Here is a 23,842-nt window from a genome sequence, read left to right as displayed (position 1 = left end):
GGAATTTGAGAGACTAGCCGCCAAATAAGAAGACCTTCCTAATCCTCTACCTATTCACGCTGTTTCTCCCATTTTTTTTTCAGTCAACGATTGCCACGTCACCAATCCGTTGACGGGTTTAATCATTGGGTGTAGACCAAACCCGACCCGGATATAAAAAGATCAACCATTGTTATATGATTCGGCCCAGTTTAAAAGAAAGTATTCCTATCAAATTCTTCATAAATTAAGTTTTTTTTATACTTTAAGATCGACAATTAACTTAATTGATTGTTTCGTGACAAAAAAAAAAAAAAAAAACTTAATTGATTTTTAAAAAATTTAATAGGTCGACCTATTAATAGATTTTGGAAACAATATTTTGAAAATTGAAAAGCACTAGTTGTTTTGAGAATTTGAATACAACTTTTGTTTTTTTTTATATCGGCCGCAACTTTTGTTAATGTATAAAACAAGATATTTGACATGTATTTTAAGAGAATATCAAATCACTTTATCTACAACTATATGTATATCATATGATTTTAAGCCATATACAACATCGATATAAATATTTTGAATAAAATTGAGAAAAAATAAATTAGAAATATAGAATTAAGCCAGTATACATATGTTCGGAATATCCGTTTGGGTTCGGATATCACCAGTTCGGGTTCGATATCCAATCTTTCATAACTCAATATTTGTTTGAGTTTTTTTGGGTTAAGTTCGGGTTTGGATTCGGGTGTTGGTTAAAATGCATAGCCCTAACTTAAACACTTAAACGAAAACTTTGGCCTTAAATCTCTCTTAATATTTTTCGATTGGTTCCTAAACTAAAATACTGATTTCAGGATTCAACAGGGAACTCGGATTTTTTATTCCACTAGTGATATGGGCGATTAGTTGGATTGTAACTGTAGAAAATTCACTATAGAATTTAGATTGTAAGATATTTTTTAAGGTATTCTCTTAAATTCACAAGAGAGCTTTGGTCCCACGGTGGATGTACCGAAAGCATTTTGCTGAAAAGTATGGTGTCCCCTAAAGATGAATCATTTTTTATGGCAGATTTTATTTGGATGCATAGCTGTAAAGAAAATTTTGCAAGCCCGAGGAATGAAAGGTGAATTTGGTGTGATAGCTGTGGAGCCATAGAGAAAACAATAAATCATGTTTTTTTTAGTGTCCACTAGCGCTTCAAGTGTAGACACTTTCAAGGATTCCATTAAACAAAGATAGTTTTCCTACCAGTTCTCCTTTACAAATATGGATCATTTCTTTTGGAGAATTATTCTAAAGATGGATGACTATCAATTTGTATGGATCTTATAGTACATATGGAAAGGGATAAATAATAAAGAGTTTAGTAATTTGGACATGGATTCCAGGGATACACTCAAACTAGCAGAAACATAATTAACACTTTGGGCGGCGGCACAAGATTTGTGTTTAAGGAGTACAGTTCAACAAATTGAGGTGAGGCCCCTTCCGATAATTCAAGGTAGATGGTGCTTTATATATGGTTCTTGAAAGGATAAGGATTTTTATTTCGAGCAGGAGTCATTTAGTACTTTACGAGGGTTTGATGGACTATTGGGGGAAAGAAATGTTAGGGCAAGTCTATCGTCTCTACATTCAGAGGTGGAAGCTTTAATTTGGGCACTGAAGTGTATGAAGAATTTACATCAGTTTCAAGTCACGTTTGCAACGGAGTGTTTTTATTTGGTGAAGATGGTTTCGGAACCAGAAGAATGGTCATTGTTTCAAAGTTATTTGAAAGACATCAAGACATTGAAAAAAATAATTTATTAGATATTATTCATGTACCTCAGACGGATAATACAAAAACGGATAGTATAGAACGATGTGTCAGACAACAACCGTCTTTCTCATTCACATGGATACACAGATGCTGGTTTGTTTCACAGAATCTATATGAGTATGTATTTTGTTGACAAATAATATTTTTATTTATCTTTAAGAGATGTAGCTTTATCTATAGATTGCCACGTCTCCAATCCGTTGACGGGTTGAATGATTGGGTGTATACTAAACCTGACCCGGACATAAAAAGATCAACAATTGTTGTATGATTCGGCCCAGTTTAAAAGAACTCAAAACGAACCAGAAACGAACCAAAACTTAATAGGTCTGAATATTTAAAATATAGTTTACATCCCTAAAACTATTAATTCTAATTAGTTTTCAAAATTACTAAATATTTGTAAAACAAGACTTGTAAACTGAACTACTTGAAAAACAAACTACCTGAATATTTTTTATCCAAATTATTTTAAACTTATCTGAATTACCCGGATAGTTTATATTTAAGATATAACATTTCATCCAAATTATCTGATATTTAATTCAAAATATCTAATTAACTTATTTTTATTCAAATTATCTAAAATAATCCAAAAAGAACCAATTAGAACACAATATTTAAAACAAAAACTAGAACTGAACCAACAACCGACATTCGGTGTTGGTTAAAATGCCTAACCCTAACTTAAACACTTTAACGGAAACTTTGGCCTTATATCTCTCTTAATGTTTTCTGATTAGTTCCTAAACTAAAATACCGAGTTTAGGAATTAACAGGGGAACTCGGATTTTTTATTCCACCAGTGATATAAGTGGTTAGTTGGACTGTAATTGTAGAAAATTTACTATAGAATTAAGATTATAAGATATTTTTATTTATCTTTAAGAGATGTAGCTTTATCTAGAGTTCATAAAACTATTATATTAACCACCAGACCACTAGACCACTCAAAACTTATGTGATATATAGGTTGTTTCATACTTAAATAACAATTGTTCTTTTCAAGGCCGGCACTGCCCCTATAGTGTAGTTTTGCTATCATCAATGATGTGCTCTCAAACATGCTTTCTTAATAAAAATAACTAGAGTTTGATCCGCAAATAACTAGAGATTGATCCGCATGTTTTGTACAGAGGTAAATTTTTACTTTTTTATAAATTAATATTTTATTTTTATGATTAGTATTATATATTTTTTATGTATCAACATATAACTAATTGTATAAGTATTTGAATATTTTTAGGTTTCTTATGCATCAAAATCGAATATGAATCAAATCGGATAATATGGTTACTTTTCGTTATTTTTAGTTTGAATTCAAAATGCCCGAATTGAATGATTAATATGGTTATTTTTGGTACAAATATACAAACATGTTTCAGATGCATTAATTTTTTTGGATATTCTAGGTTTCTACACATCAAAATCGAATCCATCCAGACTTGGAAAAACTCGACTTGAAATCCACATGGAAGTTTATAATATCTGAATTAACTCTAGTTTCAAAACCCAAAAATCTGATACCTGAAAGAAACAATGCGTAGATAAACAGATATCCAAATGTCTATGCCTAACTAATTATGTAAACAAATAAAAAAACACTTTGTTAACAATTATGAATTTTTATGAGCAATTTCATTCAAATATATTGAATTATTATGGATAATATGTAAAATAAATGTTGTCCTAATATTATAGTAATGATAATTAATGAAGTAGTTAGAGTGATAAAAAGAATGTAAAAGATACATGGGGCCGATTGATTGGATTATAGCTGTAGAAAATTTACTGTAGAATTTAGACTGTAGAAGTTTTTGATGTAGCTGTATCTAAGGTAGTTGTAGAAATTAAATAAGAGAAATGATAAAAAGGAAATATATTCCTACAACGATATTTTATAAAGGAAATAAATTCCTTAAACCATATTTTTTTGCTTTAGAAAATAAGGTTTATACAATCATTTTTATTTTATTTTATGGACTTTAGCTTTAAAAACTACTTAAATCATGATTAGTAACTTAAGTGGTTGTAGATAGAAATTAAAGTTAAAGTCACTAGTTACAACCCAACCAATCACCTCCATAGTGAAACAATTGAAAATATGTAAATTATATTTTGTACCTCTCTAATAAATGATGTCGATTTATTTAGAAAAATATAATGAAATAGCTAGAAATAATTTAAAATATAATGAAAATCTTAAAAAATCACTTAAAGTAAGTTAGTATTGTTTCGTACTTCAATTTCAATAAAATAGATAGATAGATTATAGTTAATTACAAATTAAGAGACAGAATCAAGAAGTGTTCTCTGCCAAGAACATGTTCTAAATGTGTCATCATTTTAGTGGTATAATTTTTTTTAAGTTACTTTTTTAAAAAAAAATCAAAAATAAATAATTACTTTTTTTTGTCAACAAATAATTACTTAAATATTATATTTAAAAGCATGTGTGAAAGTAATAATTACTTAATATATGCTCTAAGTACTTCACCGCCGGAAGTTTACCTGCTACAAATGGGAAGTTTGTGAGAATAATGTCTCCATATAGAGTGTTCTTATAATGCACTACTAACCAAGTATTCACGAGTGCACTACGACTTTTGTGCACAAATCTAAAGGCTTACATAATGAAGAACAATTTCGTCACTTAAGTTTGGTTCGAGTGCTTCTCATTAGCCAAGAATCCAGAGTTTTGTTCCTCACTGAACAAGAAACGTTGATGGTAATAACATCTGATGCAAAATATTGCATCTAAGACTTCTTTCTGGTCAGTAGCTAGTAAAGCTACAGGTGAAGTGTCTTGAGGATGGCCTCGTACGTTTCCTGGAGACGGCTTCTGTGTTCACTGCTCTTTGCAATTTTCACATAACGAGCCACTTCTTTAAACCCATTGTCCTGTCTTGACAACAAATCACTTTCTTCTTCATCTCCCACCACTAAGTTCTGCTTCGCTCCTCCAAAATTTTGCATTGGTGTCGTCAATGCCCATTGTATCGCCCATATAGCAAGAGGTCTCATATAACAGAGAGACCTGTATTCATCATTCATGTTCCACGCTTCTGGTGTCTGAAACGCGCAACTGCACCACCAACACACACAAAGCTCACAAAAAGCTAGCAAGTGAAAACGAATCCAAATGAGTTTATTTGTTATACCTAATACCACGATCAGACCAAACAGCCTCATAGATTCCACTTGCTGTCTGAAACCCTTTCTCTCTTTGTCCTTCCTGAATCATACAAGCTGCGACAGAGTAAGTGGTCCCAGCCCAAACCTCTTTCGAAACCAGCGAGTTCGTGTCCACTTGTCCATCCGGAGACATCCCATTCACCGCGCCACGTGTCCCTCCTCTCACCTTCATCACATTAAACTCATGGATCGTCTCGAGTGCTTTCTTTATCCACTCTTCTTTCGTTATCGGCTTCAGTCCACACGCTCTCGCGTACCTACGAATACTCAAGAGACAGTTAGCGACTGCGATTGAGACTGATAAAACGCTAAGCAGGATTAACCCAAGCTCTAATAAAAAAAATTATACTCCCTCTGTTTTTTTTTAAATACATATTCTAGACTTTTCACATATATTAAGAAATCACATTAAAAATACATTGATTTTTGTGAATAACAATTTTCCATAATCTTTAACCAATAAAAATCCAATAAACACAATTAATTTTCTTGAAGTTAACAAATTTTCATTAAATAATACATTGAAAAAGTAAAAATGTATCTTTTTAAAACAAATTTTTTTCCTAGAACATGAATCTTTAAAAAATAGAAGGAGTAAAATATTTGTGGGATCCACATTTTTTAAAAAAATGGAATCTTCTACTTGAGAAGGAGCCCTCTTTGCAGAATATATTGCAACGTGGCGACGCGCGATTGATTAGTTTTTTTATTTTTTTAAATCGGACAAAAAAAAGTTTAATAACCCAGATTTAATAGATTGGGTTAATATTGCTCTTACCATTGACCAGCCAATTGATCAGCAAGAATCGAGGAGCTCGAGTCGCTACCGCTATTGTCATAATCGAAGTAAGAACCGTTCCATAGCTTCTCGTAAACGGTTTTAGCCTTTTCATACTTTGCGTTGAAGTAAAACGCGACAGCGTTTTCTCCAACAATAGTAGCAAACGCAGACGCAGCTTGAAGAGCAGCGACGTAAAGACCGCCGCAATAAGCACTAACGCCTCTAACACTCCAAGTGTCGTATGTCTGGTCTGGAAACCCTTCGTTCTCAATCATACCGTCCTCGTCCTTGTCGAACTGATCCAAATAAGCAACCGATACGTAAACTGACGGCCAAACCGCTCTCGCGAAGCTCTGATCACCGGTTGCAACCGCGTCTCTGTAGACTTGAAGAACAAACTTGGCGTTCAAGTCTTTCCAACGATCCGTGTTGAACAAGTTATACGCGTTTAGCTCAAGCCAAGGGTTGTTTAGACCGATGTCGTGAGGAACCGATCCTAGCAGCTTTCTTGGAACCCACTCGCCGGAGCTCATGATCTCTTTCTTGGTCGGATCTCGGAACATAACCGCTGCTGCGAAGTCTCTCTGGATGCTGAGTTCGAGCTCAGGGAAGAGAATGAGAAGTGCAAAGGAAGAGTAGAAGTGAACGTCGTAAGTGTTGTACATTAGATACTCGATTCCTTCGAGGTAGATGAATTGCCCAATGTTCTCTTCAACGTTTTGAGACTGAGGAGAGTAATGGTGAACCTGATAACAAACCGCATTGATTTTCTGGAGGATGTCTGCATCGATGCTGTTCTGTTGTTCTGTGTTTGAAATCTTGCTTGTTTCTGTACTTTGCTTGTGAGGCAAGCCATCTATGAAACCAATAAGAGAGTCAGAAAGATTCTTGTGTTGTCTGTTTGTGATTAACTAATTTACCTGTCCAGATAGCTCCTCCAGAGTTGAAATAGTATAGTTCGTTGAATAGAGTGACTCTATACCTGAAAATAATTCTTAGGTTATAATCTTTTTTGTCATCGATTGTTGGAGATGAGAATCAAAGATAGGTTACCAATCAGGGAGTGAAGTGTCTAAAAGAATAGGGTTTTGCCATTCTTCAATCTGAGACTCCCAATCGCCATAATCTTGTTTTTTTGTATAAACAATAAGAAAACATCATATTATCGTCATTCAATGGAAGTGAAAAAATAAATAAATATAGAATTGCACAAAGCGTACTAAGAAGAGCGTCACGAGCCATATTCACTGCTGCGTCGCCTAAAGTGCCATAGAATCTTGTGTATCGTCTGTAAAAATATAAGGATTTTAACATGCATGATATGTGCAAATACATTAAATTTTGAATCATTAGGCCACACCTGTGGTAAGTCTTCTCATTAAACCGCACTTCAGGACAGTCCCATGAGAGTGAAAATGTGACTGTACGGTCACAACCTGGAGGGACCTTCACTTTAGCAGCTATGGCTGCTCCAATGGACGTTCCAGGTATCGAAGGTGAGCCTGGCTCACAAGGAAACCGGTCGAATGATTTGTTCTAAAAGAAGAAGTTCAGAAACATTTAGATCTTTCTTTGATTATATTTAAAAAGAAGGTTTGCGGGAAAAAAAAAGGAAACCTTTTTGATCTCGTCCCACATAGCTCTTGCTGTGATTTCATTAGGAGCATAACCAGAAACCAAGAAGCATGGACACTCAGAGACACTAACATCGTCTGTTTCTTGCGCTGCAATGGCGTAAGTAACTGGTGGGTGTCCATTGGCTGTCCTGCAGGTTAATAAACATACCGACTAAATTGGTTAAATTTGAGTCTGTTAACCAATTCATGTCATCATACTAATTAGAAAAAAAATATCCGCAAACCGACACTAATCCTTGCTTCAAAACAGAGGAATTTTAAATCACAAAAGGCTCAAATGAAAGAGGTTTACTTGTGATGTAAAGCTATTGCATGTACTCCATCTGTTTCCCTGAGGTATATTGCATTAGAGATCAGTTTCTTGTGTCAGAAGCAAAAGAACAAAAGCTGTGACGGTAGAGATCAAGATGCAGATTCTTACATAGTTGATGAGTTGAAGTGTTCTCCAGTTAACCCAGAAGCTCCTCCCACTGAGTTCTAAATAAATAAACAGACAAAAATTGGCATGAATGTTTAAAGATATGAACAATATCTATCTTTTTTTTTTTGTTTGAAATTAGTTACCTCCCATGTAAAGAGCAAAGTAACCGTTGCTTCTTCTTTTCCAAGATTAGTCGCCTGTGAAACATTAGCCAAACGCACATACATGTAATATGATACTATTCTTCTGATATCAAATTTTATCAGGAATATTCTTCTTTTTTTTCCTAATTCGGGGAAATTTTCTTACCGTAAAAGCGAAAACGGATACTGGAAAACTGCTTTCCTTGTAGTTATTGGGTATAAAGGGAGAGACTTGACGAGAAACTATTCTGAGTTCAGGGTCAGGCTCTGTTCTCCAAAGTTCATGCATTTTATGAATCATGAATCTAATGCATGTTGATCTATAATGAACCACTATTAGAGATCATTTCATACCGTTGTAGACGGTCCAAGACCTAGGATACAGAGCATGATACGTAGATTTGTCCCCCTTCATCTTCCAATCCCATGACTCTATTCCTGAATCTTCTGTTCTACCACTACATAGATAACTCAAGTTAATAAACAACAATGCTTGTCTTCAAATGATCCATGCAACTTACTTTCCAGACTCTGGATTTGTTGCGCATAGAACAGTTGAGTAATTTACACCACCGGGTCTCGAAACAAAAACCTATAAATAAATGATCATAAAAATGCGTTAAAGAAGCAATCAAAAGTATACACTTATGTGTTTGTAAAGTGTCAGGACAAGAGAAGACACTTACAGAGAACTGATTTGTGAGGATTGGAGCTTCTTCACAAACTTTAGGGAAGAGCTTGAACTGCTGAAATTCACCTTTGTAACTCCTTCCGATGCTTCCTGCACTATAAAAATGTTCGGTTTGGTTTATTAACAACATTTAGATAAGATCTAAGGTTGGTTATAGGGAACTAATATTATGCCATGTGTTTATACATACCCAACTCCACCTAAAGGGACACCATGGTTGCCTTTTACATTCTTCTTTTTGAAGATATCGTAAATGGAAACCTGCAAGTTATCAAACAAACTTGAGAATTTGGTACTAGTTAAAGATGAATCTTTTGTGAATAAAAAAAACTTACTTTTCCTTTTGCTGCTTCTTGTTTAGTGTGACGCCACAATCTATAGCCTATTGGAAACTTCAAAACAAGGCAGAGAGAAAGAGGTGTTAATATTCTCTCATTCATACCAATAATAAGAATTATTTTTTTGTATCCAAATAACTGAATAAAATTTGTCCTTTTATTCTATTTTCGTTTTGATTTAATCTTTTATGGAGAAAGAATGGTACCAGGTGAAGAAAATCGCTTGTACTCATCTTGAACTCAGAAGGGTTCTTTACTTTGCTGTTCAACTTCCGCTGCCATGTTACTTGAGGAGGAAGTGTCTCACTTCCAACCTAAAACGGATTATCAAAATTTCTTTAACATTTCATAATCAAACCAAATATTTTATCTTTAGTACCAAAACTTTCATGTTCAGAACAACTGGTGACAAACATAAGAGAAAAAATAGAAAGACAACAACTTTGTTATTACCAACTGGGTTTGAAGTTCGCTTTCCATTTGAGCGTTTTGCATATTGAGTTAATGGATAAAAAATAGAATGGATTATGAAGAAAAATCTTTATTTTGTTGGAAGTTAACTCATAAACAGAACAGAAGAACAAAGTTATAAGATGAGAGGAAGTTATAAGATGAATGGACAATTCCCGCCAGGGTGTGGAAGTTGGGGGGGATGGAGCGTCGGTGACTTGCGGGGGACAATGGAGGGGTTCTAGAGATGAAGAAAAGCTGCCACACATGTGTGGCTCCCATGTAATTTGGACCCACCACATTGACTAATCTATCACTTGTTGGTTGCTTTATATGATGAAGAATCGTTTGCTAAAAAAAATGAAAGAAAATATCTCTGAACTCTCTTATGCATAACTCCATAAGGACCAGAGGTCGTACGCAATCTTTATTTCATTTTCTTCACTTATTGATTTCCATACTTATATTATCCACTAGGGTCGACCCGCCCTACGGACGGGAATTGATTTTTTTTTTGTTTTTTTTGTGTGATTGTTATTTGATCTTGTTGTTTGTGTGTCGAGATGGTGAGTTAAAGTGGTACGTATAAAAGTTATTTATGTTTTTAAGTATGGTCAATGGTTTGATCGGAGATGGATTATATGTGGGTTAAATTATTTAATTTATTAATGGAGGTTCTATTTTAGTGTTCTGTTTATTTGTTTTTTTAAAAAGAAATTAAATCATAATTAGAGGAATAACTTGTTGTTTATTTTGGTTTGGACTCGAATGATTAGTTTATCTGTTCTTTTAAATAGATTTTCATGTTAAGTGTTGACACAACTCAATATGAATTTGGGGCAGTTTGGAATTGAGTTGGTTTGACATTTTTTTGTAGATTTGGTTTCGATGAATGCTACATCAACACTATATTTTGATGTATATTTTGTTATCATAATTTGATCATGGGATTTATATTTATATTTTTATTTGTTTGGTGTTTGATAATTTATGGCTATTCTTCATGAACTTTCAAATTTTTACAAATGAAAAATACAACAAAAACCAAACTAAATGATAAACCTTTTAAACAAACTACCTACGACAAAAACAAACAAACAAACTACCACAGAAACGTTAAAACAACCTGGATCATTTTCTTTCTTTTGTAAGCTTCTTTTTTGCTGGAGAAGAAGACTCTTCGTTGCTGAAATTCAAAACATTCGTGAGTCCCTTGACGGAATTAATATTTTACTTAATAATATTTTATCTGTAACATGAAATGTAGAATATTACTTTTTTTTTAAATCAAAACATGAGAACTGCAATATACAGTCCTATTACATATAAACTATAAAATCGTTAACTAATGCGTCAACTAATAAACTCAACTAATAAACTCCATATATAAAGTTAACATGAGAACTGCAATATACAGTCCTATTACATATAAACTATAAAATCGTTAACTAATGCGTCAACTAATAAACTCCATAAAGTTATATAATAATGTTTTTATCGTAATCGTTTTTTTTTTGGGTTTTTTGATTAGCAAACTGAATAGTAGACGAAGAATTATAATACGAAGATTGTCAACGTATTAAAAAAACTAATATTTAAAAACTTGCTCCAACCAATTAAGACAGTCAATATTTTAAAAAAAACTTAGAAAAAAACCCTTGTAGAAAGCTAAAACGCGAAATGCGAGACGGAATGAAATGCATAAACGTTATTATAGCTCATAGCATCAAAACGTAACTACTGATGCTCAATCTTAAGCAACACGCGCCTTCTTGACCAATCAGAAGACGTGGAAGCCGTATTATGTGCATCACCAACTGGCTCCTTTCCAGCATTTTTGATGTCTCCCCACTGCTCCCGACTGGCTCCTTTCCAGCATTCTCTGATGCCTCACCACTGTCCTCGCCGGATGCAATGTTTTCACGAACTGACATCCCATCTGGCGTGAAACTCTCCAAGTTCATAGTAAGTCAATCTCCTACATTTTTACACCAACATCACATGCAGATAGACTGTTGTAAAATCTATTACAATATTGAAACACATTGATATCCATACTACCTGTGAGGGAAAAGTGATGACAAAAGTGTTGAGCTCAGCAATTGTCACAGGCTCAACTTCTGCATATCTCTTTGGAAGGGGTGCGGCAGAAGGAAGTCCAGTGTCCCTAGCCACCAATCTGTACAAACACACGATGTAAGTAGCGTAAATATGTCGATATACACATATACATACAGTAGCAGATCAGTTTACTTGTAGAAACAGGATTCTCCTGCATTCGTTTCTTTGTCAAAATCAACATGGGTTCCTGATGTTGCATCGAGGAACAAATGGCCTACGCATCATGATAAAGATTTTTAGAAATATGATTTCCATAATATCAGGTAATACCGTACGGCATAGAACAACTCATACCTCCAACCATCTTTAGATTTATGCTAGTGGCAACAATCACCTTTGGATCATGAGTCATGTCTTCCAGTTTTTTGTGAAAGGAAACTGCCTGAGCGTCAAATAGGCAAAGTGTAATAGCCACATCACTGCACATTTAGCATCAGCAAGCAGAAGATCAAAAAGTGCGAGATAACCATAATCAAAAAAAAAAATTAATAGATAATAAATACCCTTCCAGTTTGATCGTCACCATAACGCGGTTCTTATCTTCGGAGGCTCTGTCACAGTACTCTTAACCGCAGTGACTTCACCAATGATGTCTACAGAAAAAATGTGTATTCGTGTTAGCCAATCCAACCAGCTCTGTTTGATTACAGAACCAGAAGCCTTCTTCAGGCAAAGGAGAAACCGGTCCGATCAGTTTTTCAAATGATGTCGTGTCGGTGAACCGGAGCAGCAAAGAGGAGTCGGAGAGTCGGTAGTTCTGAGCACACCTTGCTACATCGAATCCAGAGATGGTGTACATCGTCCCGACGGCAAGTTTACGCTGGAATGTTGGAGGCTGGTTAACGTAGATGGTCGCTTGCATTATAGTGGCCTGCAAAAAGTTTTGGTTTAAAAAAAAAGTTATGATTTTTATCAGATTAAATAAACGCAGAGAATTCGACTGAATAATTGAAAGACAGATCTATAGAGTTCTGGAAAAAAGAACTTACATTTACGTCCAGTAGCATATCCACCCACTTGACGTTTCTCGCCCTGACGACGGAGGAGCATCGGCCGGACCTCAAGTCTGAGAAAAAAAAATTTGTATTAGCCACAAGAACACGATTTTGTTTAGCAAAAGACATAGAAAGATATGATGAATTCGAGATGAGGAGAACTCACATATTTATAGCAAAAGATTACACATCGCCTAGGAGCAAAGACAGACGCATTGAATACATCGTAGTGGACGATGAAATCAATTGGATTAAACATGAAGTTTCAACGCCGGACGTTTCAGGAATGGAGAGGGAGCTCAGACGACGCCGCCTTAGAGTCAAAGTGAAAAAAAAACGTGCAGTTAGGGTTAGAGGAGAGGAGAAAGTGACAAAAGCCTGAGCCCATTAGACCAAATATATCACAATACACAAAACACACGAAAGCCCAACACGACTTCTGGTTTAATGAAACGCCGAGTTTGTTGCCACGTGTCGACGCGAGAGAGAGTGAGTTTCCAGCCTGGCGTCCTAAGTGTCATAGCTCAGGAGAGAGTAAAGTCTATTTTATATAAATAGATTTGTCATAAATCTCTTTTTGATCCGTTTTGCATTTAGATACTCCTGCCCAATTTTGAAAAAGTTATTTTAAGAGTCACAAAAGTATGGAAAAATACATAAACAAGAAACAATTATATAAAAAATAACAAGAAACAATCATATAAAAATATTTTTGTTGACTAAATATTAGTAGAACATAATCTTATTTTTTGATCTACAGATGGCAGAAAACATAATTTATTGTCTACGAACTCATAGATTGTAGATTCGATTAACTACATAAATATCTACAGCATGTAAAACATAATATCTACCAATGGTTACAATTCTACCTCCGTAGAATAACTCGGCTGCCATTTTCCCTAAGTTTTGAACTACGGACAGTGTTTTGAAATCCGACCCGAACCCGCGGTTGAACCGGTAAACCCGGTGATCCAAGATAAATCTAGTTCGGGTTGTATAGAAAAACTAAAATTCAAAAAACCAATAAAACCCGTTAAAAACCACTAAAACCCGAGGCCCGATTACGGGTTGAACCACTAGTTGAATCAACAGACAATTTTTACTCATTTTTTAGTTTTTAATTATGATTTTAAAATCTATTTTATATAATTTTTAATTAAGAAATTATGTTTTTCAGTTTTGTTATCGACAATTTATTAATGATGTTTTACTTTTAATATATTTTGGATTTGAAGTTTTATTTTATTATTCACATTAGACATAAACATTTATAAATTTTTAAGTCTTGATATTTTTTTGTTAAATATCATAAATCTTAACTTGTTACAATGTTTTTTAAATAATCTAAACTATTTTTGATATTTTATATGTCAAATAAAAATAAAAAATAGCAGCCATTCAAACTATTAGGATCTTCCATATTGACACATTAGGGGGTTTTTTTTTTGCTAAAATTTGGTGCATCACACATCAGGTTTGTTAAAATCCTTCTACCCCTTGTCAATCCTTTTACCCTTTTAAACAATGCTTACGCCTAAACTCTCAAAAATCATGAAGATTATCATAGAAAACACACAAAAATGCATCACCTTGAAAAATACAGAATGTCTTATTTTGTTTGATTATGTGTTAATTAATTAAGTAAGGTAATATGAGTAAAACTGAAAACAATATCATATACTTGCATTTGGAAAATGAAAATGGCATTTGTAATGAAAAGTTTTAAAACTAAAAAAAATATTTAATGCTCCTTTTGTTTTTTAAATAATGTCAGCTGCTAGGTTTTTACGCATATTAAAAAATTTTAACACTTTATTTATCCATGTTCACATGCAAAAAAAAATTTTCTTACTCACTCTGTTTGATAATAAATGTCATTTTAACACATTTTCCTGTTACATAAACAATGTCATTTTAGAATTCTAATGCAAATTATACTTATTTTCAGCTGAAAATTAATTGCAAACTGTATTAATTTTATAAGTAATTTTATTTATCTCAAATACTATTGGTCAAATAGGTATAGTTAATATCAATTTAAATACATTTCAATCACTTTCTTAATTTGTGTAAAAAATATCAAAATAATACTTATTAAGAATCGGAAGTAGTACATTAAAAAAAATCCTAAAACGAAATACTTTTGAAATGCAGGAATGTGAAATAAATGGAGTAATAATTTAGTCTTTAAATTAATTGTTTTACACGATAAATGTTGAGTCGTCATCCCAATAATGCTGAATTTAAGATTTAGACTAACATATATTTTTTCTTATTTTAGTTAAAAAGTTTAAAACACACTAGATTTTGATCCGTGCTTCGAAAGCGTGGGTTTTTTAGTTATATAAAAATTAGATATAAATTGGTATTTCATGCATGTTGTATGTTACTATGTTATAAAGTTGTATTATATAGAATAAGGAATTTTTTAAAAAGTTATATAATTGATCAATTAGTTTATTTAATATTTTATAAGTACTTTCTTACGTAACTCTCTCTTAAGCACGAAAATTTTATCCGGAACAGAAAATGAACCGAAATCAACACGATATACAGGTTCGGTCTAGGATCGGAGAAAAGTACCTCTTGGATTTTTTTGGACCCACATGTATTTTTTTGAGGCTGTGTATCCAAAGTACCCAAAATGTTTTGTGGATATTATATATATATGGGTATTCCAGATATGTTTTCAGTATAAAAATATTTTTTTAAGTTTTGTGTTCACGTTTGTAGTTAGAGTTTCAGGTTTTGGGTAAATTTTTAATTTTTAAAAAATATATTTTGGTATTCATATTAAACTTTAAATATATTTGGTCCTTTGGGTAAGATTTCAAGTAAAATTTTGGATATTTTTAGGTATTTGAATATTTTAGGTATTTGTTAGATTTTCGGGTATTTTTTGTGTTTCCTCTTTTTCGACTTTCCAGGTACTTTGAGTTTTTTTGGTACTAAATATCTGAATCGAGCCGGACCCATTATGTACCGAAATTAATGTATTCTATAATTACTTAATTTACGGATTCGAACTGACCTGGATCCAAAAGAAACTGATCTGAACTGAACCAAAAAAAATTCAAATACTTAGTTAGATTCATATGTTGAGGATCTAAAGAAATCTGACCTGAAATGAACCTATTTATACCCGACCCGAATAACCAAACTTGATCTCTCTCATTATATTTTGTGTATATTTTGTAAGAGTTATATTGTTGAGTTAATGAGTCTCACAGTTTCATATGAGTTCCTAGTGTTGAAATTTCTTTCACTTGTTGTGTCTAGTGCAATCTTGTAAACCAAAGTGATGCCTCTAAAGAATGTACTAAGCAGATGTACCTCGTTGAATCCATGACGTGGACAATCTCTCTATATGACTTGAATATGATTCATGAGCTTCTGAAAACACTGCAGGTTCTTGTATGAATATAGAAATTCTATTCCTTAAGTCCTCAGTTCGCGCATCATCAAACAAACTACGCAAGAAAGTGTTTTCGATGTCAGTTCAGAATGCATGAGATCTTGGTAGTACCTATTTAAGCCAATATAAAACATATTCAGCAAGTGAGTACTTGAAGAGCTTGGAGAAAAGGTTGTCCTTAGGGACTCCATTGACTTTGATATCAAAAATTGGATCCGTCGGATGATCATGTGGGTGACAATGATAAGATGTTTTTCCCACAAGTGTAAAGTATGATGGCTTCAACTCAAAATTGTGCCCTCTGGAAAGTAGGAAGACGAATTATAGATCTGTTGGCATAATACTGATCTGAACAATTATAATTGGTTAACGTTCTCGGTCGTGCAGCATGGACATTCTCAATTAAACAAATTTTAACTAAATATATTTAAAATGAATTGATCCAATTTATTTATTTTTGTACAGTTAAATCTTATATTGGTTTTAATTTAATTATATTAATATGAATATATTATTATGTAAAGTGTAAAAAATTAAAAAACAAAATTTGTACATATTTAATTTATAAAGATAATTTATTAAATGAATATAATATTTTAATACAGGGTAAAACTTATAAAATTAATTAATAATATATTTTATATTTTTCTTCAAATTATTTATCAAAATCCCAAACAATGACTATATCTAACACTTCAAATAAGACTAATTTCTATTCACAATTTTAGTATTGAAAATTTAAACATTTATAGCTGCATTAGAACTGAAAATAAAATTGAAAACAGAATTTTAATAAATTTTTTTTATCATCTCACTTTTAAATATTTAAAAATTTTAAAGTTCTTTTAAAATTTTAAAATTTTAGTCTATCTAAAACTATTAAAGTAAATTATTTACACAAGTTCAGTCTAAATTCTGTACAATTTTTAAATACATAATGTGTAAATTTATTGTTTGCATTTTTAAAAATATTTTAGACCAAAAAATAATTTTTCGTTTTCAAATCACTGATCAAATTTAAATTTAGTAATTACAATAACCTCATTTTACAAGAAACGCGTATGAATTTTTTTGGAGAAAGAAAAGGGGACCCGACCACGCCAAGACAAAAATGTGAGTTGTTAGTTAGGTGGGAGGCTGGACCGACCATGCCAAGTGGATCTCAATGAAAAGCCGACAAAAGGGGTAAATACGTCATTCCCTGTTAAGGCGTCAGAGATTCTCCAGAGAAAAAAAAGAAAAAACGAACGGCGAGGGAGAGGGAGAGGCCAAGAGGTGGAGAAGCCACCACCACATTGCCTTCGCTTTCTCCGCCTCTTATAATTCTTCATCCTTCTCCGTCTTTGCTCTCCCGTCGCTTTGCGATTTGATCTGTCGCAATGTCGGCGATCTCGTGCTCCACGGCTAGCTCTAGCGGTGGATGTGGATTGAGGTCTCAACCAAAGACATGTGCTTCACCAGCATTTAGCTCTCTTAATTTCACCAGAACTGGGCCAAACTCTCAGGTTTGTTAAATTCTCCTTCTTTTGTCAATCAATCAATCTCTTTTGGCATTAATCAGTTAACTTTTTTTTTTCTCTATTATTGTTAAAAGAGTGATAGATTAAGTATTCATCGGTTGGCATTGGTACATGGGAATCACAAGGCAAGAGGAACAACTATACGTATGGCATTAGTCGACGAAAGACAATCAACTGGCCAAAATATTGCCGACCCTCCTAGGACCTTGGTATTGATTTTGTTTACCTTGTTCTGTTACAAAATGTTATATGAATTCCTGGCCTTTGATTGATTGGTTTTTCTTGTGCCATTTGTTTGCAGGCGTACGATCTTGTTCAAGGGGCTCTTGTGAAGTGGAGATGGAAGGAGGACAAGTCTGTTCCAGATACACCTACTGCTGTTCTTCTACATGGGATTTTAGGCAGCGGCAAAAACTGGGGTTAGTACTGTCGGACTGACTGCTAGTAAAATCGTGCACTTAGTTTCTTTAATCTGATTTGAGAAATGATGAAACCGGTACAAAGTCAATTCTTGAATCTCTTCACGTGCAAAGAGATCATCAAGATTTTTTTTTTTTTTTTTTTGGTCAAAATGTTAAATAAGATCATCAAGATTGTTTAATCAGTCACCCTCTTCATTCCAAAAGGATAGCTTATGTCTTCTTTAACATTTTTATTAGGAGTGTATTTAACTAGGAACTTGAGGTGAGGTGATTTGATTTGAATTTTTAAATGAGTTTAGGTGAATTTGAGCGTTTGTTGTGATTTTATTAACGCTCTAAAATCATGAAATTTTGATTTTGATTTTTATAACTAAGAAACTCCTTTCAAGCATTCTAAAATTTCAAACATTCTAAAAACGCTTAAAGCATTATATAATCTATAACTTAAATTGTGTTCAATAACCATAGATCTCAGACTATTTTATTTAATGACAAGCTTTATAACACTGGATTTTGAATAACATATTTTGGTTTTGGGTCCTGCTTAGGCACTTTTGCTCGAAGATTGGCTCATGAGTTCCCAACTTGGCAGGTATTTGTTTCACCAATTGCACTAAAAACCCTATACACAGACACACATGTACTGGCTTGTAATAACTAATCTGCTCTTGTTAATCACAGTTTCTCTTGGTAGACTTGCGTTGCCATGGGGACTCAGCGTCTCTCAAGAAGAGAGGTCCACACTCTGTTGCTACAACTGCTTCTGATGTTCTAAAACTTGTAAATTTTTTTCTCCCCAGGCCACGTTATATCCGGTTAATCCTGAAAAATATTATATCCGATATTCATCGTTCTCTTTCATTTTAGGTTGGTCAGTTGAGGTTAACACCTCGGGTCCTTGTTGGTCACAGCTTTGGAGGGAAAGGTGACTTTAATGTATTTATGAATTGACTTCAATTTACTCTTACGTGTTAAGCTAATCAATCTTTTCTATGATCTGTGTAGTTGTTTTAAGCATGGTGGAGCAAGCAGCCAAGCCTCTTCCTCGACCAGTCCGAGTAAGTCTCTTTTTAAGTCTATATCTTAACGACCCTTGTTAGGATTTACACTAATTTTCCTCAATTGTATTCCACTATAGGCTTGGGTGTTGGATGCTACTCCTGGAAAGGTTCGTGCAGGAGGAGATGGAGAGGATCATCCACGAGAGCTCATATCATTTCTACGTACATTGCCTAAAGTGGTAGGTTGCAATATTTATTTAACTGTTTGATTATTTTTCTTAGAACAAAAAGATCTAGAAAATTATATATGCTAAATGAACATCTGTTGTGTTTGGTTTAAGGTCCCATCAAAGCGAGAAGTTTTAAACGCTCTTATCAAAGAAGGCTTTTCGAATGATGTCGCACAGGTTTAATAATATCCATTCACTCAGCATATTCTATTATCTATCTATCATTGCTACAATCTTGGTGTATTGTGTGCAGTGGGTTGTTACTAATCTGAGACCTACTGGACCATCGTGCTCTAGCTTTTCGTGGACATTTGACTTAGACGGGATCTCCCAACTTTATCAGTCCTACGAAGACACAAATCTATGGTAAGCCTCCCTTTGTTTAGTGGACCAAGTCTGCCCTAATCTATACTCAAACTGGCAATATTGCTTTTCACACAAAATAAAAGGAACTTTGTTGAGAACCTGCCAAGAGGAGTACATGTGAATTTTCTTAAAGCGGAAAGAAGCTTGCACCGTTGGGCACTAGAAGACCTTCAACGGATCCACTCCGCTGAAGAGATCGCCTCTGAAGAAGGCGGCGGCGTAGAAATGCATGTCCTGGAAGATGCCGGTCACTGGGTAAAGTTACACCTCTGCTTCTTTATTCCTATTGCCTGTTACCTAACTGATAAACCGGTATTTGGGTTGTGTTCTTTCAGGTTCACACGGATAACCCGGATGGTCTCTTCAGGATCTTGTCCTCTTCATTTCAGGTTCTCAGAGCCTAGAGGTGCGGAACGGTTTAGGTTATGCCTTTTTTGTTGTTTGATATATACTTGTGGAGAAGTTGTCTTAAGTATGTCTGACAGTGTCCGTGTAATGTTTTGGTGACGTATGTAACAAGTAAAAACATATATTGAATCATCCTATTGTTCTTGATTATTATGTCCTTTACATTGTTTTTTTCACGCGGCGATTATGCAAATCATACACGCATTGCCTCTGGGTTGGTCTTGGATCTTGAGTCGTGAAACTTTGTCAAAGTGGGGTTTTTCTTACAAAATGTTTGGTTTGGTGTAAATTCATACCAAATTTTTGTATAATACTTTAGACAAATCCTAATAGTTTATGTATATAACATATTTCGATAAATTTAAATGTCTTGGAATGTGTCAAAATAATTTCGAGAATACTTCCATTTAGTTCTCTAATATTTTGTTACCCTCAACTCGCACGATGATGAAGAATATTTCATGAAAATAAAATTTCTTTATTGTTTAAGCTTTTGTCAAACCAGGTTTATTCCCATATAAGTTATCAAATATTTTGCTACCCTCAACTTTCTATTAAACACATGTTTAATCGCAAATAGTAACTTCCAGCAAAAACTTTTAAGTCTCCAATTTGATTTGTTTCTTGATTTTCAAAATGTTTCAGTGGCAACTTGTTACAATGGAACAAGACTAATGCGAGCACGTCAACGTCAACGAGGTGCAAAGGGACAAGGAGATATGAGGGAGAGGGGAGATGAGGGCGAGGATCTAGGGGCCAGAAAAGATGAGGGCGAGGACCACATGTGGGTGAGGAGGCTTTTGGCAAATGGGAGGGGAGGGGAGGCTTGTGACTCGTGTAAAATCTATAATGGCAAGATCCATAATCTGAAAATACAGCAGGTGTGATTGATTTTACAACTGAAAAAGTTATTTTTCTTTTTTGAATTATACAGGGATATCGTAGTACCACAAAATGATCCAGACTAGTCACGGATTGCCACTTGTCGGCGTTTGTTTCTGGCGATACCAAAATATTAATTTTACTTTAACTAATTTGATAAATTAACTTTTAATTATTATTTTTTGTCATTAAATGCTATATGTTTGAAATTTTGAGAAAGTTGTTAGCATCAAGTATTAGAAATTTGGTTTTAGTTGGTTATACTAATAAATAAGCCAAGGAAGGGACCAAGGGCTTGATTGACATATCATTAGCATAAGTATTATGTTCGTTATTATCCAATCAATATTTATCACATAATATTTAGAAAATCATTTATAAGATGATAATGTTCTCCAAATATTATTTGCTTAATGTTCTCGTACGAAGTTTTTGGTAGAACATTTGCAGTTATAATAATAAAAATGTAAAAATCATATAATTAATTTATTTTTATTTAATAATATAAAAATTCTGTTTATAATCAAAAAATAAATTTATATTTTTGAAAATAAAAGTTGTGACTAAATATTTTTAACTTTTTAAAAGAACAATATTCCACATTTAAAATATTATATAGTTTATATAATTACACATATCATTCATTTTTATTAACACAACATAACATAATATATATTTATATATTATAAAATAAAATATCTATATTGTTTAGAAATAAATAAAGATGATTTATATATAAGTTAATATAAGTTATATATAACTAATTTATTTGATTTAATAGTATCAAAATTATTTTATATCAAAAATAAATTCTATATTTTTAAATAAAATTTCCATTTGTTTTTTAAATAATAATATTTCACATTTAAAATTTAACTTAATATGTATAATTAAATGAGATCCATTATTTTAATAACAAGTATATTATTAATATATATTATAATTAAGATATATTATTTTCAAAATAAATATATTATATACTAACTTTTATAATAATTTTAGAATTGTATACTGCTAATGCTCTACTAATCACTTTACTAAAAATTTTAATGAGAACATACAACTTCTGGAACATGATGTTTAAATATTATACTGCTAATGATTTATCATCAGCTTTGCGGCCTAAAATATACTCCATCTGTTTGAATATGTAAGTTATTTTAGAAGTTTTTTCACAATATAAATTATTTTCAAAGTTTCATGCAGGAGTAACAGACTGAAACAGAGAGCAACAGACTGAGTAAAAAATAGTTAGATATTTACTTAAGCATATCACTTCATTTGATAAGGAAATACCATTTTATTATTTTATTGTTTTGGAGAATATAAGAATTTGTGATTTAGGTATGCCTTTTCATTTTGGTAATGTTTCCAAGTTTCTATTTAAGAACTTTTTTTTAACGCTGATTCATTATGATATTACAATTATGATATGAGAAAGATTATATAGACGATTCGACAACCGACAATACTACATGCCTTAATGAATCAAATATGCTTTGGATTAGTTATTTATGATACCGGACAACCAAGGATTTTAGTATTCATCTAACGACCACCAACTTTCGGTTTGGATATGTTTGTACAGTTTTAGATTTGGGTTGGTTAGGTTAGTAAAACTATGAACTGACTTATATCCAAAAGTATTAGGTCTCATTTGGTTCCGGTTTAGTTCAGTTGGTTCAATAATTAATATAAAATATCGAGTATTTGGATAAAAATTTAGGTTGATTCGGATAAAAATCTCTGATAATTCAGATTATTTTTCGTAAAAATATCAGATAATTTTGGATAATTCTGTTTTTACATACTTTGAATAGTTTTAGTAGATTGTGAAATTATATTTATATATGGTTTATTTATGTGTATATAATTAATATTTATTTTCATATTTGGGTATCTATATGGTTTTGATTTGATTCCGGTTTAGTTTATTTATTTGGGGTTTAGAAATATTGAAACTGTTGGGGGTATTTGAGAATTATAGTCTGGTTTTTATTTTAGTTATTCTGGTTCGGCTTTCTAATATTGTGTAAAATGCCCATGTGTAATGTAGTTTTTCTCTTTACCTAATATGGTGAATATGTAGGTTCACCAGTCAATAGTATTTTGTTATTTCATATACAATATGTTTTAAAAGGGAAACAAGATATTTTCAAGTTGTATTATATTTTTAAAATAAATAAAAATAGTAGAAGTTGCAAAAAAATAATATTTTTTAAATAAATTTAATGCTGCCAACAAAATAGTAGACCCTAAACCATAAATCGTAAACCCTAAATAAAAAAAAAAACTAAACACTAAATCTTTAAAACACTAAACCTTTAATCCTAACCTCTAAACCCTTGGATAAATCATAAAGTCTAGGGTTTATGGTTTAGAGTTTAGTGTTTAGTATTAGGGTTTAGTGTTTTGATGACTGCAATATTATAAAAAATTCTCTTTCTTTTTAGCAATTACTACTATTTTTTATTTATTTTTTATCCAAGGGTTTATGGGTTAGGATTAAAGTTTTAGTGTTTAAGGTTTTTATTTAGGATTTACGATTTATCGAAGGGTTTAGGGTTTATCCAAAGGTTTATGATTTATGGTTTAGGATTTAGTGTTTTGCTGACGGCGTTAGAATTATTTAAACGAAAATTATTTTTTTGTAACTACTACTATTTTTTTATTTATTTTTATTTTTTCAATTTAGAAACATAATATAATTTGATATTATTAATTTTTTTTAAATATTGAATATGAAATAACAAAATATTATTGGTTTGGTGAAAATTAATCGTACCTAAGAATAACTCTTTTCCCTCGGTCAAAGAACAATCCGTTTTTTTTTGTCGACCAAATACAGACTCATATAGACTCTGTAAACCAAGTTGGAGGGGTTGCATCCATGTGAACAACAAAAGACGTCTGCCTTCTTGCACTGCATGCGAGACTGTCCGTCTTTTTATTTTGTGTCTGTGGTACATAGATAACCTCCGAGGACGTGAAACTTCTCTTCAGACTCTTTATGTCTTCT

The 23,842-nt window shown here is 32.7% G+C and overlaps 3 protein-coding genes across 6 annotated transcripts; 1 reads left to right on the top strand and 2 right to left on the bottom strand.

Moving 5' to 3' along the window:
* Positions 1-4,260: 4,260 nt before the first annotated feature.
* LOC108842814 (uncharacterized) lies at positions 4,261-9,738 on the bottom strand. Of its 2 annotated transcripts, none has more exons than XM_018615841.2 (19): positions 9,464-9,738; positions 9,217-9,324; positions 9,008-9,064; positions 8,863-8,933; positions 8,668-8,767; positions 8,503-8,573; positions 8,336-8,439; positions 8,148-8,248; positions 7,982-8,035; positions 7,839-7,894; positions 7,710-7,748; positions 7,398-7,545; positions 7,141-7,316; positions 7,001-7,068; positions 6,834-6,906; positions 6,701-6,762; positions 5,778-6,636; positions 4,966-5,256; positions 4,261-4,889 (listed from the first exon to the last, which is right to left on the bottom strand). In XM_018615841.2, exons 1-19 carry the CDS (start codon positions 9,503-9,505, stop codon positions 4,595-4,597), a joined length of 2,775 nt encoding a protein of 924 aa, XP_018471343.2. In that variant the 5' UTR covers positions 9,506-9,738; the 3' UTR covers positions 4,261-4,594. The 2 variants fall into 2 exon arrangements, with proteins under 2 accessions (XP_018471343.2, XP_018471344.2); XM_018615842.2 differs by having other exon boundaries at positions 8,668-8,762; positions 9,464-9,731.
* Positions 9,739-10,831: 1,093 nt separating this feature from the next.
* Positions 10,832-13,114, bottom strand: LOC130503135 (uncharacterized). 3 transcript variants are annotated; one of them, XM_056997792.1, is made up of 7 exons: positions 12,743-13,114; positions 12,571-12,647; positions 12,085-12,452; positions 11,876-12,000; positions 11,714-11,795; positions 11,522-11,639; positions 10,832-11,438 (listed from the first exon to the last, which is right to left on the bottom strand). In XM_056997792.1, the coding sequence occupies exons 3-7, from the start codon at positions 12,105-12,107 to the stop codon at positions 11,421-11,423; spliced, it is 366 nt and encodes a 121-aa protein (XP_056853772.1). In that variant the 5' UTR covers positions 12,108-12,452; positions 12,571-12,647; positions 12,743-13,114; the 3' UTR covers positions 10,832-11,420. The 3 variants fall into 3 exon arrangements, with proteins under 3 accessions (XP_056853772.1, XP_056853760.1, XP_056853766.1); XM_056997780.1 differs by having other exon boundaries at positions 10,832-11,639; XM_056997786.1 differs by lacking the exons at positions 12,571-12,647; positions 12,743-13,114 and having other exon boundaries at positions 10,832-11,639; positions 12,085-12,560.
* A 4,069-nt stretch (positions 13,115-17,183) lies between these two features.
* LOC108821366 (uncharacterized) lies at positions 17,184-20,103 on the top strand. Its single transcript, XM_018594408.2, has 12 exons — positions 17,184-17,499; positions 17,589-17,723; positions 17,816-17,933; positions 18,485-18,528; positions 18,618-18,716; positions 18,804-18,861; positions 18,942-18,994; positions 19,075-19,176; positions 19,279-19,344; positions 19,421-19,533; positions 19,617-19,788; positions 19,869-20,103. Exons 1-12 carry the CDS (start codon positions 17,374-17,376, stop codon positions 19,935-19,937), a joined length of 1,155 nt encoding a protein of 384 aa, XP_018449910.2. The 5' UTR covers positions 17,184-17,373; the 3' UTR covers positions 19,938-20,103.
* The last annotated feature ends 3,739 nt before the right edge of the window (positions 20,104-23,842 follow it).

The sequence above is a fragment of the Raphanus sativus genome, chromosome 2 (genome assembly GCF_000801105.2).
Source record: "Raphanus sativus cultivar WK10039 chromosome 2, ASM80110v3, whole genome shotgun sequence".
In the NCBI taxonomy this organism is placed as follows: domain Eukaryota; kingdom Viridiplantae; phylum Streptophyta; class Magnoliopsida; order Brassicales; family Brassicaceae; genus Raphanus; species Raphanus sativus.
The sequence above is the reverse complement of the archived record's forward strand: the minus strand, read 5'-3'. Positions and strand labels throughout refer to the sequence as shown.

Coding starts and splice junctions, on each gene's coding strand:
- LOC108842814 (XM_018615841.2), bottom strand. CDS start 9,505: ATGCAAAACGCTCAAATGGAAAGCGAACTTCAAACCCAGTTG. Junction 9,325..9,463: donor GCGAACTTCAAACCCAGTTG/GTAATAACAAAG, acceptor AATCCGTTTTAG/GTTGGAAGTGAGACACTTCC. Junction 4,890..4,965: donor TGGTCTGATCGTGGTATTAG/GTATAACAAATA, acceptor TTGGTGGTGCAG/TTGCGCGTTTCAGACACCAG.
- LOC130503135 (XM_056997780.1), bottom strand. CDS start 12,107: ATGGTGACGATCAAACTGGAAGG. Junction 12,001..12,084: donor GTGACGATCAAACTGGAAGG/GTATTTATTATC, acceptor CTAAATGTGCAG/TGATGTGGCTATTACACTTT. Junction 11,640..11,713: donor GGAGAATCCTGTTTCTACAA/GTAAACTGATCT, acceptor GTGTTTGTACAG/ATTGGTGGCTAGGGACACTG.
- LOC108821366 (XM_018594408.2), top strand. CDS start 17,374: ATGTCGGCGATCTCGTGCTCCACGGCTAGCTCTAGCGGTGGATGTGGA. Junction 18,862..18,941: donor TCACAGCTTTGGAGGGAAAG/GTGACTTTAATG, acceptor TGATCTGTGTAG/TTGTTTTAAGCATGGTGGAG. Junction 18,995..19,074: donor CTCTTCCTCGACCAGTCCGA/GTAAGTCTCTTT, acceptor ATTCCACTATAG/GCTTGGGTGTTGGATGCTAC.